The 13,750-nt window shown below is 36.5% G+C and overlaps 1 protein-coding gene across 6 annotated transcripts in view; it reads left to right on the top strand.

The window, feature by feature from the left end:
* SREK1 (splicing regulatory glutamic acid and lysine rich protein 1) overlaps nucleotides 1-12,672 on the top strand; it is a 33,111-nt gene extending 20,439 nt beyond the window's left edge. For 5 of the 6 annotated variants that reach the window (XM_030471061.1, XM_030471064.1, XM_030471067.1 and 2 more), the window contains 4 exons: nucleotides 1,769-2,248; nucleotides 6,796-6,891; nucleotides 7,330-7,465; nucleotides 8,545-12,672. In XM_030471061.1, coding sequence (XP_030326921.1) covers nucleotides 1,769-2,248; nucleotides 6,796-6,891; nucleotides 7,330-7,465; nucleotides 8,545-8,697 — 865 coding nt within the window. In that variant the 3' untranslated portion in view covers nucleotides 8,698-12,672. Of the gene's footprint in view, nucleotides 1-1,768; nucleotides 2,249-6,795; nucleotides 6,892-7,329; nucleotides 7,470-8,544 lie in introns of all 6 variants that reach the window. The other variant, XM_030471063.1, reaches the window with a different exon arrangement.
* The last annotated feature ends 1,078 nt before the right edge of the window (nucleotides 12,673-13,750 follow it).

Here is a 13,750-nt window from a genome sequence, read left to right as displayed (position 1 = left end):
ACAGCATATTTGCATTTCAGGGTCTAATGTATCTATATTTTACTTAGTCTATTAATTTTTAAGTCTGGTGAGCTAATTATTGAACTGAGAAATTCCAAGAAGATAACATAATTTTCTGAGGGATGAGGTGGTGAATATTCACAAAACAAATGTCCCTGTGAAAGTAGCTTCATGAGTAGAAGTCTTGGTACTTTTCTTTCTGTTTCATCTCTATACTTCCTCTGATTGATTTAAAGGGAGCTTCATGCTTAGATTATGCAGTTGCCTCTTACTTTTTGAGGGAAGAAGTTTTGTGGAAAAGAGAACTGCTGATCTTTGGGCATTAGTGGAAACAGGAATAAGTTACCTAGCTAGCTGGGCTTTATTATGGATCCTTTGATTCTCTGATGCTGTTCAGAACTTTTTGAGATACCTGCTTACTGGAAGGGGCAAGTTCAATAAAATCTCTGTGATATATGAAGTGAAAGGCCCTTCTTGGCTCATTGTGAGACTCTGCTACTGCAGTGATTGTATGCTGTTTCATCTTTAAGATCTTACATTCTTTTTCTGAGACTTCTAAAGAACTATTTTCCAAAACCTGATGGGAAGCAAAATTGTCAGGTTACAGAGCATACAACAGCCTACTATTTTATTAGCAGTTGAGAAGATACAGCCAAGCATTCCTTTTGTTGGAGAAAGGTGGGGGCTCTGCTTAGGACCTTTTGTGTGTGGAGGAGTCTCTTTAAGAATCTTCAAAAATCCTAGAATAGGTACCAGTACCAGTAGACACAGCAACTTCTGTCGGTCTGGTTCTCTTGCACATGGAAAGGCCTGCTAATGAACTGCTCTTCCTGTGCTTTCTCCTCTTTCTCTCACTGAAAAATTTTTCGTTTTCATCTGTCCGAGGGGCAGGTCTAGGAGTCATGTGTCTCTGTGCTAGAAAAAAAACAGATGGAGTATTGCACTTCCAATTAATCCTATACAGAAATGCAATCTTCCAGCCAAAGCTGTGAGCTAATCAGTTTTTGTTTGCCTTGATGACTAGAACATCCGTTGGAATTTTCCTCACTCTTCTTTTTATGAACATGTATCATATTGCCTGTCCCAAAGAAGCTGACTTTTTCTGTTATTCTTGCTTCTGGTTTTAGTGTATTACTGTATTAACAGTTTTTCAACAACTTTTGAATTCCTAGTGACATTACAGGTGACTGAATTGTCTTGAGTTTTGACCTTACATTTGCCTTTTGAGGGAATTTGTTTGGTGAAATTTTATTCCTGTTAGTTTATTTCTGTGTATTAATTTGTGTTGAATTTCCAAGCAGTTCCAGGATATCTGTATGAGAGAACACTGTAGATTAAAGACTTCTGTCAGTCAGCTGTCATTATTTGTGTGGGGCTGGTTAATCTGCAGTCCATTTTATGTGGACACACTTTTAGTAAAGACTGGATTTACAGACTGTAGAGTTTGTCTCCTGACAAAATGTAGAGAATTTATGTATGTATAACATAACTGTGAGGTGAAGAGACATTCTCTCAAGGTGTAGTAACATTGCTCTGAAGATCATAGTTCGATTTGATTTTGTCCTACCCTTCTCCAATTTGGTTTCCAAAGTTTTTTTAGCTATATAACTTTTCCCTCATGCTGAACAGGGGCGGAAATGTAAAATATTGAATAATTTTCAACAGAGACACATACTTTATCTTCAGCAATTAATGTACACGAAAGAGTTGTAATTTTAATTGGAAAGTTTAAGGATGAATTAATGTATTTGTGTTTGGCTTTTCACAGGGACAAGAAAAGAGACAAAGAAAAGGTCAAGGAAAAAGAAAAAGTCAAAGAGAAGGAGAGAGACAGAGACAAGGAAAAAGAGAGAGACCGAGACAAAGATAGAGAAAGAGAACGTGATAAAGAGAGAAACAGGGAGAGAGATAAAGAGAGAAACAAAGATCGGGAGCGAGTCAAAGACAAGGATAAGGACAGGGACAAGGACAAGGATAAGGACAAAGATAAGGAGAAGGAAAAAGACAGGGAAGAGGTAGATCAGGACAAGGAGAAGGAAGATACTGAGAAAGAAGGAGAGAAGGACAGAGAGAAGATTAAGGACAAGGAGGGAGATAAGGACAAAGAGAGGGACAGAGAGAAAGAAAAGGATGGGGATAAGGAAAAAGAGCGAGAAAAAGAGAGAGATGATAAGAAGAAGAAAGAGAAGAGATCCAGAACACCCCCAAGAAGCTATAGCTCTTCAAGAAGATCTCGTAGCTCAAGCAGGTTTGTTTAGAATTTTTTCATGCCTTTCTTGACTTGTCAGTTCAATGAGGCACCATCCTAGTTTTCATATATTAGTATCACCATGTCTTTTACTAATTGAATTTGTGTTACTTGTTTTGTAGATTTTCCTGTAAAGTAAAATCTATGGCAAAGAGCTCTGTATGATGCCCGATAGAGCATAGTTTCTTGTTGGGCTGCTGGTGCTTGCCTTTCACACAACCATTTAGTATAGTCCTTGAGGACAGTAAGTAGAATGATTCTTGTGCCATTTCTCTGCATTGGAGCCATCCAAAAGTTCTGATAAAGCAAAATCACACATAGTCTTTGTCCTGATGAAAATCTGAGTCACTGTTATGTTGTTCCTTGGTTTCTTACATACTATACGGTGTTGATTTGTACATCCTGTGAACAGTTGGGTGATAGTGTTTGTCACTCTTCAGTTGGATGGCTGAACAGCAGGAAGCAAGCGTATCACTTGACTGGCTAGCCATTCAGAAGATTGGTATCTCAGTTGGAAGATAAGCATACCTTGTTTCACTGGTAGATGGCCAGGTGCAAGTGAAAAGTAACATTCCTTAATGATGGTGATAGTAAACATGAAAACATTAAAGTTAACGTAGCTGTTGTTTTTGCCTTTGAGGGAGGCTGAAATGGGTGGAAGTCTGGATAAATTCAGTACAGCAAAAGGAGACTGTGAGATTGATGATAAGCTCTGTAAGTGGACCAACTCATGCATAATCTAAAAGTGTTGTGGCTAACAAGTTCAGAAGCTTTGGTGGAAAAAGTACTTTCTGAATACCTCAGGAATTGGGAGTTCAGTAATATCACACGTCAAATTTAGATAAATTTTATCTGTTACCTTGAGAGAATGAAATGCTGGATAAATTAGAAGTTCTACATACTATAATCATCTCACTGGACAAAAGCAAAATTCCCACAGTCCTCAAAACTCAGGAGTCCATGGCTCATACAAAGCAGTCCATGTTGGTTTGGAGGTTGATGGGCAAAATACTGTGCTGCCTTTGAGCATTTGTAGCTTCCTATTTTAATGCATTTTAACATAATTTCATGGGTTGAAGACCTACGGAGAGTAGAGGTAGTTCTGCCAGCTTTGAAAACATAACATTTTCTGTCTGTAGGTCTCAGAAGTGTTGGATTAGGTTAAGTGTAGAAAAAAGATTTAAGATTTTGACAATGTGTAGTTTATATAAGAAACTTGGAAGACACGGTTCCTAATGTCAAACAGCAAGTGTATTTAGCTGGATGTTGCAAAAAATTTGTACTCTAGTTTGCAACAATAATGCTCCATGTAAGAATCTTACTATTTAAGAGAGCGCTGTAGAAGGCTCAAATGCCATGTACTTGAGTAAAGAATTCTAGTGAAAATTAGTGCATCTCTTCTAGTGGACTCATAGTACAAAACTCTACTTTGATATGAAGTTAATTTTTTTTTTTTTTTTTTAATAGGGATGTTACTAAATAAGGACAATGTTCTTTTGAATACAGAAGATGAGAGAGAAACACTTTTTTGACATGGATTTATAATTCTTTCCTCAAATGTAGTGTTATCCGTAGAGTATCAATACTGGAACCAGTACTCTTGAGCATCTTCATCAGTGGACAGATTGCAAGTTTGAAGGTGATACAGAACTGAGGGGAGAGGCTGGTACACCAGAGGAATGTGCTGCCATTCAGAGAAGCATTGACAGACAGGAAAAATGGGCTGACAGGCGCCTCTGTTAAACATAGAAAAGTCCAAATTCTGCACCTGTGCAGGCAAACACTGTCACACCAGTACAGCATGGGGACTGACTAGAAGGCTGGCTGGTAGAAAAGATCCTGGGGTTCCTGACGAGGTCAGCAGTATCCTGCTCTGCATTAGGCAGAGTGCTTTGAGCAGGTCAAGGAAGGTAATTCTTTCCCTCAGCACTGGTGAGGCCACATCTAAATCTTGCATCCAGTTCTGGGCTACCCAGTACAAGAGAGACACAGATGTACTAGAGTGAGTCCAGTGGAAGGCCACAAAACTGGTAAAGGACTTGGAGCATCTGTCATAGAAGGAGAGACTGTGGGACCTGGGAGTCTGGAGAAGAGAAGGCTGAGAGGACATCTTATCAGTGCATATGAGTACCTGCTCAGAGAGTGTGAAGACAGCCAGTGAGGGCCAGTGACAGGCTAAGAGGCAGTGGGCACATACCTACATATGGGAAATAGAGACTTTCTTCCGGTGTTTGAATTATGTTGTTTTGGTTTTGTTTGGTTGTTGGGGTTTTTTTCTAGGCAAACTGGACCCAGTTATGGTGAGAGATTGTGGAGTCTCTTTGGAGATCCTAAAAATCTGACTGGATGTGAACCTGAGTAACCTGCTGTAGTTGACCCTCTTTTTAGGCTGGGGAGAAGAGGTTTGACTAGCTGGTCTCCAGAGGGCTCTTCCAACCTCAGTAATTCTGTTGTTCTCTGAGAAGTAATTGTGAATAGGTCGGATTACAGAGTCCCAGTTAGCTTGCATTTAGGGATATCTGTTTACTTTGGTGATTGACATTTCCTAGTTGAAATAGTAGTTGAAGTAGCATTTCAGCTGTCTGAATTCACCAGTGCAGCACTGAGATGAGATTGCTAATCCTTTACTGGATGAGTTTAAAATGTTGGACAAATAGTCACCTTTTTGGAGGAGAGGGGAAGGCAGAGTTGGACATCCAGGACCTTCTAAGAACTAGGTGGCAACTGACCTTGCTTTACTGACAGACAGCATCCAGGTACTAGAAATTAGATGGCTATTTGTGATTCCTAGCTGAAGGAAAAGGCACAGACCAGAAGAAGAGGAAGATCTGGCTCCTTTTCCAGCAAATATTTACAAGCTAGCAGAGTAGATAGGTATGGAATGTTAGTTCTGTTTATGACTAAGAGGCACAGAATCACTATTAAAGTATTCAAAATTGTTTTTTCTTAAGTTTTGCTGTGTTAGTATTTCTTAACAGTGTTAAACAGGTGCACAAACATCTTTGTGTAGACGTGATATAGGGAACGAATACTGTAAGACAGTTAAAGCTCTTCAACTTGAAATATGAAAAGCAGAAACTGAAAATTAATAAACAATTTCTAGCATGAACAGAATTGCTAAGGCACTTGGTTACTCACAGATATGTATGCTGGAAAGCAAAATAAAGTGGGGATGTACTCACTGTAGCCCAGGTGGGAGCACTGTCAGAGTAATACATCAATTTCCAGTATCCTCGTATTAAAAAAGGTGGTGATAAATGTGAAGCTGTTAAAAATGTGATGTGTGTTAACTAGTGAGCAGCTGATTAGTGATATTGTTGTTTTCTCAATGATTCTGAGGCCACTTTGTATTTTTGTTTACCAAAGCTCAAATCAAACTTAAAGAGCTGGCTGAACAAAATAGTTATGAAATTTTGTCCTGTGCAGTTTGAGGAGGTCACGGTAGATAATGTTGTCAATGTATCAATCCAGATAGTGATACGAGGCATATCTTAATAAATCCTTTTGTAATTTATTTAATAACTGTTGATTTCTTGGCCTTTCTAAATATTGAAGATCTAAATATTCACACCTAGTGGTGTGAATTGTAAAAGCTCGTGTACGTAAGTGTAGCGTATCTTGAAGTTAGTTTTTAACTTTCCTGTTTTTCTTTGATGGCTCTACACATACGCTTTTCCTGCTCTAGGAACAGGTGATAGGAAAAATATCATGTTACTTTGACAGAGACAGATTCTGTGTTTCTGTTAAATGAAGCTTTACTGGATCAGGTTTTGCTTTATTTTAACATATACCTTGGTATGTTTGCGACAAGTTATTTAATGTTATGTTCTATTCAAGATTGGACTCTGTAATAGCTTTGGCAAACTTCATATATCATACATCCGTAAAACAGCTGTTTAGTAAAATACTATGAGCTCTTCAGTGTCCTACAGAGTGGTAACATTCTGTTTGCTGAGCAAGGACTGCTAGGAAAACAATAGATAATAACTTCTTATTTTGATTTTGGCAACATCTTGAGCTTCATTTTGCACAGTTTACTTCTAAACCAATAGGAATACTAGCTCTTGTATTTAGGAATTAAATTACAGTCAGGTTGAACTGAAATTACAGTGATCTTCAGGTTGTAGTGTTATGTTCTGAGGTTTGCATTGCTCAAGTTAGGCCTTTTGTCTTAATGTGGCTCTTCATTCAGTTTGATTCTTTTCCTACCTAAAGAAACTCTTACTTAATACAGGATTGGTGAATAAAGTGTGTTTCCATTGTTATCAGGTGTAAGTATAAGCATGTGAAAATAAACGAAAAACTAAAATCTGAAAGGCACAGCCTTTTTTTTCCCACTTCTAGCCTTCCCTTTCCCACCATCTGAAACATGAGATTTTTTTTTTTTTCTTTCTACAGTTCATATATTGTTGCTAGTAATATAATGTTAAATTCAGGGATGTTTACTTAGCTGTTGTCTCAGATTATGTTAAGGGCTTTCTGTTTTTATCTGGTTCCTGAGTTATTATTTTTATTCTTTGATGATCTTGAATTTCTTGGTCCTGTAGAGAAAGGCGTAAAAGGAAGAGTAGAAGTCTCTCCAAGTCTCCTAAATCATCCAAAACAACAAAAAGAAAGTCTTCACGAACTCCTTCTCCAAGAAGGTCAGTTTGATGTAAATATAAAAGTTAATGAGCAGTGAAGAATCAAGAATTTTTAGTATTTTCATTGGTTAACTGCTTTTGCACTAATAATCTCAGACTGTGTCAGTTGGACAGTATGATGAATTTGAGCTTTGGTATGCTTTCACCTAGAGAGTTTCAGATCTGTCAACAATGCAAATTTGCTTCAAATCAGTAAAAGCCCTTCACTGGATACAGCAGAATTTGGTTTTCTTTTTGCCAGTACCATGCATACTGAACCCATGTATTCTTTAGCTCATATCAGTCAAAAAATGCCCTTGTCTTTGTGAAAGGAGGTTTTGTTATGTTTTGGGTTTTTTTTGGAAAACGCATAGATGAAAGTTTAGTTTGCAGTTAAATGGTTTGAAGGTTGTTGCTGTTGGATCAAATTTTAATTGGAGTAAAAATTTTCTTAAACAGAAACAAGAAAGAAAAAAAGAGAGAGAGAGATACAAATAATGAAAGAAGAGAAAGAGAACGCTCCACCTCCAAGAAAAAAAGTAGTAAAGAAAAAGAGGGAAAGGAGAAATCTGACAAAAGCACCAGTACTTTGAAGGTAAGCTATGTATGACCAAGTAATAAGCAGAATTAGAAGGTGCTAGTGGAGCCAATATTGAAATTTCCTTTTTTCTTTTTCTTTCTTTTCCTCCTCCCTTTTTCCTCCTGTTTTCCTTACCAAATTATTACCATTTGTGTTTGGCTTTTGCTAGTGAAAACCTACAACTGGTGTGTTAGTGGGCGTTTCATATGTCTCCATGTTTGAACTTTACTGGACTTAGCAGCTTGTATGAATAGGTTATGGAAACACATTTTTTGTTTGTTTGTTTCTTTTTCTTGCTCCACATGTTAGGACTTGGCTGACTGCCTATCTGTATGAGCAGGTAGGAAGCAGACTGTATAATGAAGGAGAAGTATTCAGGGACAGCTTGGCTATCAAGCTGGGAAGGTTACTTTTCCAATAAACACTCACTTCGCAGTTCAGCCTCTCCTGGGTTGCTTTGGCCCTGGTGTGCATGTTGGACGACCAGAGAAGTAAGGTTGAAGAATTGGGGAAGAGTGGTGTGGGATTTTGCCCTGCAAAATAGAAGGTGATGTGATTAAGGAATGAAACACCTTCAAATTTTTTTAATCTTAGTATTTGAAAAGCGGCATGCCTTTAAGAGGAGTTCATTGTACTCAGAATTATTCAACTGTTATAAACAGCTGATTTGGGTGACTCTGCCCACATGCTTAAGTAATTATCCGAGAACTTTCTTAAAATGCATCAGGTATCTGACAAAAACTATGGAAGAAAAAAAGCTAATCCTATTTTGTTTAGGAAATATGGAGAAGTCTTCAATTCTGAAGCTGTTTCTAATAGGTTCTGTGATGCTACTTTGTTTTTTCTTAATATTGGTCGTAAAGACAGATTGCTTTATGGCATTGATTGCTTGGACGACTAGTTGTTATGAGTACCTAACTTCATCCAATTGAAAAGGAAAAGAAGCTGACACCTCAATTATAAAAATTGCTGAGACAAGGTAGGTGTGTAAAAATTGAGACAAAAATAACAAAAGTTGGCTGGAAGTCGTATAAGTCATACCCTATAATGGGAAGAGTATGATTTTTTTTGTAAAATAATTCTATTTTTGGTAGGACAAAGATCACACTAAAGAGGATCAGAATTCAGAAACTGACAAGGAGGTAGACAACAGAGATACAGAAAGGACAGATGAAGTCAAACTACAACAGAATGGGAACTGTCAACCAAATGAAGAAAACCTCTCAGTTAAAATGGAGGAGGTTTAAAGCAAAGAGTGGGCATCCGATTCAACTAAGGAATGAAATCCAAAGCTTTTTATTTCCCAGAATGAGGAAGAAAATGTCAAAGCAATCAACCTGACTGTGTTGATAGTACTCGTAGCTCTTTCAATTCTTGTGATAGCTTTGTTGTCTTCTTGCCGTAAAGCAAGAGAGCACGGACCAGTAGTTTTACCATGAAAAGGCAGATGCCATCAAAACTATTCATCTCTGAAAATCCATGTATTTCCATGATGGCTGTACTTGTGAAATGATTTATGTTAAGTTTTGCCATGAGCTGTTACAAATAAGTAGAAACTGAAAGATGTAAACCTGTACTACCCAAAAAAAGCTGAAGATATGCATTGAAGTTTGTTTAAAATACTGCTCGTTGATGATTTTGTGTTGTTTTACCTTGTGGGTTAAAAAAATCCACAAAAACTTCAATGTGTACTGTTTGATGTGCTTGGAAATGGTGCATAAATATACACACTTTCTTCTGTTGTAAATGACCCCAACAGAAAGGGGTTTTAAACATAAACACAGTTTTACAGTTCTTTTGTTAAATACCCACTGACCAGTATGTTTTTCAGTTGCTCACTGCTTGAGATTCTTGGGGTTTATTATTTAAAAGAATTTCTTACTAATATCCCTAAAATTAATATTTCTTTTAAAGTATTTGAACAATGCATGCTACTTTTTTGTTCCTAAAAGGGACACTGCCATGTTACAGATAATAGGTCAGATTACTGAGTTATTTTGGGGTTGTTTAGTTTTGTTGTTTTCTTTTGTCCTTCCAGAAGTGAGCACTTCTGTATCATATTATCTGAATGACAGCTTTTGTTTTGAGCCGTACTGCAGTGTGTCTGTTCAGCTGCGAATAGTACAGGTGCCATTATGAAAATAAATTTTTCTTATTTGTTTAAAAAAAAGTGGGAACACAAGCAGATGCTTTAGTGCCTTCTTAAAATGTGGTATTTTCTAGAAATGTATATGGGCTATTACTCATTTTTAGCTAAATCTTACATGATCTCTATTGCTGTTTTGCCACCACCATACTGTAGACAAGAATGCAAGTGATTTTTCAGAATGGTTGCTGTATTCACTTGTTAAAATACTAAAGCTTGATTTTTCTTCTTTTTTTTAAGAAGAGATTTATAGATAAAAGCAAAGATGCAGTTCAGGGACCACCACTGTACAAAAGTAGTAGCTGAATACAAAGCATTTTCTGATCACCTGCATTGAAGACAGCCCTTTATAGACATTTAATCTACATTTGGATGGCCTTAATTATTACCTCTCCATCATCTTCTCTTATACCTGTTGGGTGATACAAAAGGAATTGTATGTAAAGAAGAGGGGAAAATAATTTTGGGGAAAAAATTCTAATTTACACACAAGTTATATGGTAGAGATTCTTTTTTTCAGTCTTTGGGGAGAAAGCACATAAGAGAAAATGACAAAGCAAATATTTTTGTCAAGGTAAAACATGGCTTGTGTTCTCAGAACTACTTTAATTGGTTACATGAGATTTCTTAAGAGTCATTCCTTTAAAATTTATTATTTTTAATACAACTTAATACAATCAAATGACGTTAATTGCCTTACCTCATGGGAAGAGTTATTTATTTCAGTTGAAAAAAAACCTAATAGCATATTAGCTACTTGCTTTCAATTTATTTTAATTCTCCTTTGCATAGTTAATTCTTCCAAAAAGAAGAAAGAAAAAAAAAAGCATATTACAAGGAGTGAAAAATTTGCCCAATTCCTAAGGTAGTGAAACCCAGTTTGATTGTGAAGCTGCTTAATCACTCTTCATTCTCAGTAGGATTTAATGTTCTTGCCACTGTGTACATTTAAGACTATAGAAAATGCTTTACCATGTAAAGTATAGACAGTCATTTTTGTGCTGTTGGCTGGTAAACAGCTTATTCTGATAAAAGAGTGACAAATCTGTATGCTTACAAGAAGACTGAAGGATTGTGTCTTGCAACATCAGCTGTTTTATTTATGATGTGTAAGTAGCATAGAGCAAAGAGATTGTTTGTATACTTGTTATCTTTGGTACCATTTCACTAATAAAATCAAGTATTTTAGAGGGAAGTTTCTGCTAGTATATACTTATTAAAGGAATATTTTTAGTTGATCTGGTCTCATTCATGCAGCTTCTTTAATTAGAAATGTGGATACCAGTGAAAATATAAACGTACTATAGTATCTTTGAAAAGCTGGGTTTCTCCTTTGGGAGGAATTATAATTCTTGCAGTGTATCATGTTTCAGCTGATACTAGTTTGATTTCTTGATTTTGATTATAAATCAGTTGCAAAATATATAAAGGATTGTGTACAGTTAGCTAAGAAACATACCTTTGGAAATTAATAGTTAAGGATGGCCGCCTTATTATCTAACTTATCCCATGTATAAGTCCATATGCACCACATTGTTACATTGTTCGTGAATTAATAATTCCCTTACAAAAAAGGCTTTTATTTGTTTTGTTTTTAAAGGCAAAGGCCGAAAACAACCACCCACCAAGCACAGACATTTCCTCCTCACCTCAAGTCATATTTTCTTATGAATGCTGTATTTTCTGGGTTTGCTTTGTAAATACAGTGCAGATCTGTAGGGTTCTGTCTCTTCGTACTAGGTGTTTTGCAGTTCCCCTCTTCCTAAAAAGCCACTAGTAGAAAATGACTATTCTGTAAAATGCCTGTTTCTGCAGAGGATTGCTCATTTTCAAACTGGTAGTGTAACACAGTAATGAAGTCTCTGCTTGCTCCAGCAGGATTGTGTGCATCATCCATTAAACGTGTTTGTACTCCACTGGAATTGCCTTCATCGTTAACTGGTTTGCATGCTGAGCTGCCATGGTAGATTGCTTGGTTTTGCACTTCATAAATGAGATTACATGGAGTGACGTTTTGAGAACAGTGTAGTTCATGATAGTTTTATTGTTTTAAATGTAATTTCATTTGTGTCGGCCTTTATTTGAAAACATGACTCATAATTGCTTAGAAAAGTGATTAGCCATTTTGCTAAGGCCATGTAAAGCATGTATGTGTAAGCTTCTGTTAGTGGCTACAGTTATCTTACAGCAGTGTCTCTGGGTAACGGACAGGATTTTTCTTAGGATTTTGAAAGAAGAAGATAGAAGGCAACTGCTGGTGGCTGAAACAGGATTCCAAGCTCAAAATAGAGGTGGCTGTGACTTAGATAAGCTCATCAAAGTCAATAGGTTTACAGAAGTGTGAGGGATTAAATTTTGATTGCAAACATTATTAGTATGATATGTAAAGCATATTGTTAGAACTAAGAGGAGAAAAAAAAGCACTTCAGTTGGAATCTAGAAACATGAAGAGTACCTGAGAAATCAGTGAGAGGTAGGTTTTACCTACTCATTAATCACATGCTCTTTTTTAATGGCAATTTCAGATAGGTGCATCTGAACTAGCTTTGAATTATCTGGCTAACAGCAGCAACCTGTGCACAGCTTGTATTCTGAAATGCGCTATGGTCACTTGAGTGTGTTTGCTGCAAAGCAAGTAAATTCCATAGCCTGTAGCATGGCTTGCATTGCTTGCTAGTGTTCCCTGGGCCAGTTACATCTAAGGCAATACCTGAAATAACTTTGAAACTGCAAATGTTTGTTACATGGTAGCTTCTCTGTGTTGCCTTCAGCATGTACTGGTATTTTTGTAATAGTTACTAGATCTAGGGATGTCTCTGATTTTCTTTTGGTCTGAGGAGGAGATAGTAAGTAAAGGCTGCCTTGTGCGATAGAATTTTATGCTTCATACCTGACCTTATTACTCTGTACTTTTTTCATTCATGTGTATGACTGTTGCAAGCAGTAATGCCATAGTGATTGATAAGTGTTTTCTTCTAGGACTGAAGCATCTCTGCATCACTGTCTTTTTGTTAGTTTGTAATCAAACAAGGTTAGAGTTCATGTATTTTAATTTTGCTAGCCATTCACTTAGGGGGAAAAAACCCCAACAGACAAAAATAATCTTGAATTTTGTAAATGTTAGTGTGAAAATTGCATTATAGCAGTAAAACAGCTAATCTGTGAATTCTGAACAATAACTTGCAAACTGGGACATATTATGGGTACTGCCTGCCACTTGGTGTACTTCTAGTTTTATAGTAATTGATTATTGCCTTTGGTGTTATCGTAATTTTAAAAGTGAGGGTTGGACTTAGTGACACAAATGCTGAGACCTGTAAATGGCTAAAGTAATGTAGGCACTTCGTTCAGAAAGATGGGGTTTTCTTACCAGAGATTGGACTGTGGGCAGTTGAAATTTGTAGATACTGTTATTACCTAAAGAGAATCTAAAACTTAATTTTGTTTGCTAATGTATGTAAACAGAAAAAAGTTTTGAGCCTGTACCTTAGGTTTATTTTTATATGTTGAAAACTGCAATTAAAATAATTCTGAAAACTAAGGCACTGTATGAGAAGGATTTTTTTTTTTTTTAATGTAAGGTGTGTTTAATTTTAAACTTTAAAATATGTCTTTGCATGCAGTGTTTATTTTTACTTCAAATTCAAGAATACTTCATTTGTAGGTAAGTCCTATTGCAGGATCTGAGCGCATTTATCTGGGTGTTTCTTCAATATTCTCCTGAATATAAAACAGCTTAATATACTTGTCTGACAATCTGTGGAGGCAGCTACTTTCCACCTAGTTTGAGGAGACACACGTCTAATACTTCGATTCTGTATTGTCTGAGTAAATACTACAGTTGAGAAGCTATCTACAAACTTCAGCTTCCACAGTGTTTTCTGAAACTGTGAACTCTTACTGTCCATGAGGAACAAAAATCCTTTTTATTTAAATTGTCATCATAGTTTTATCATCATTGAGCTTAATACAGGAGAACATGGATAGCAAAACTGAGGTTTTAGCTGTTTATGTATTTTCTGGTAAGTTTCAGCTTAAGCTTGTTATGTTTTTTATGTTAATCTAATGCCAAATTTGACACAAGAGTTGAGATTTTTGGTGTACAAAGTGTGTTCCAAGGTATACTTGTTAATGAAATTAATCTTCAATTGAGA

Source organism: Strigops habroptila, chromosome Z, assembly GCF_004027225.2.
Source record: "Strigops habroptila isolate Jane chromosome Z, bStrHab1.2.pri, whole genome shotgun sequence".
Lineage (NCBI taxonomy): Eukaryota > Metazoa > Chordata > Aves > Psittaciformes > Psittacidae > Strigops > Strigops habroptila.
This window is presented reverse-complemented; position numbering and strand designations above follow the sequence as displayed.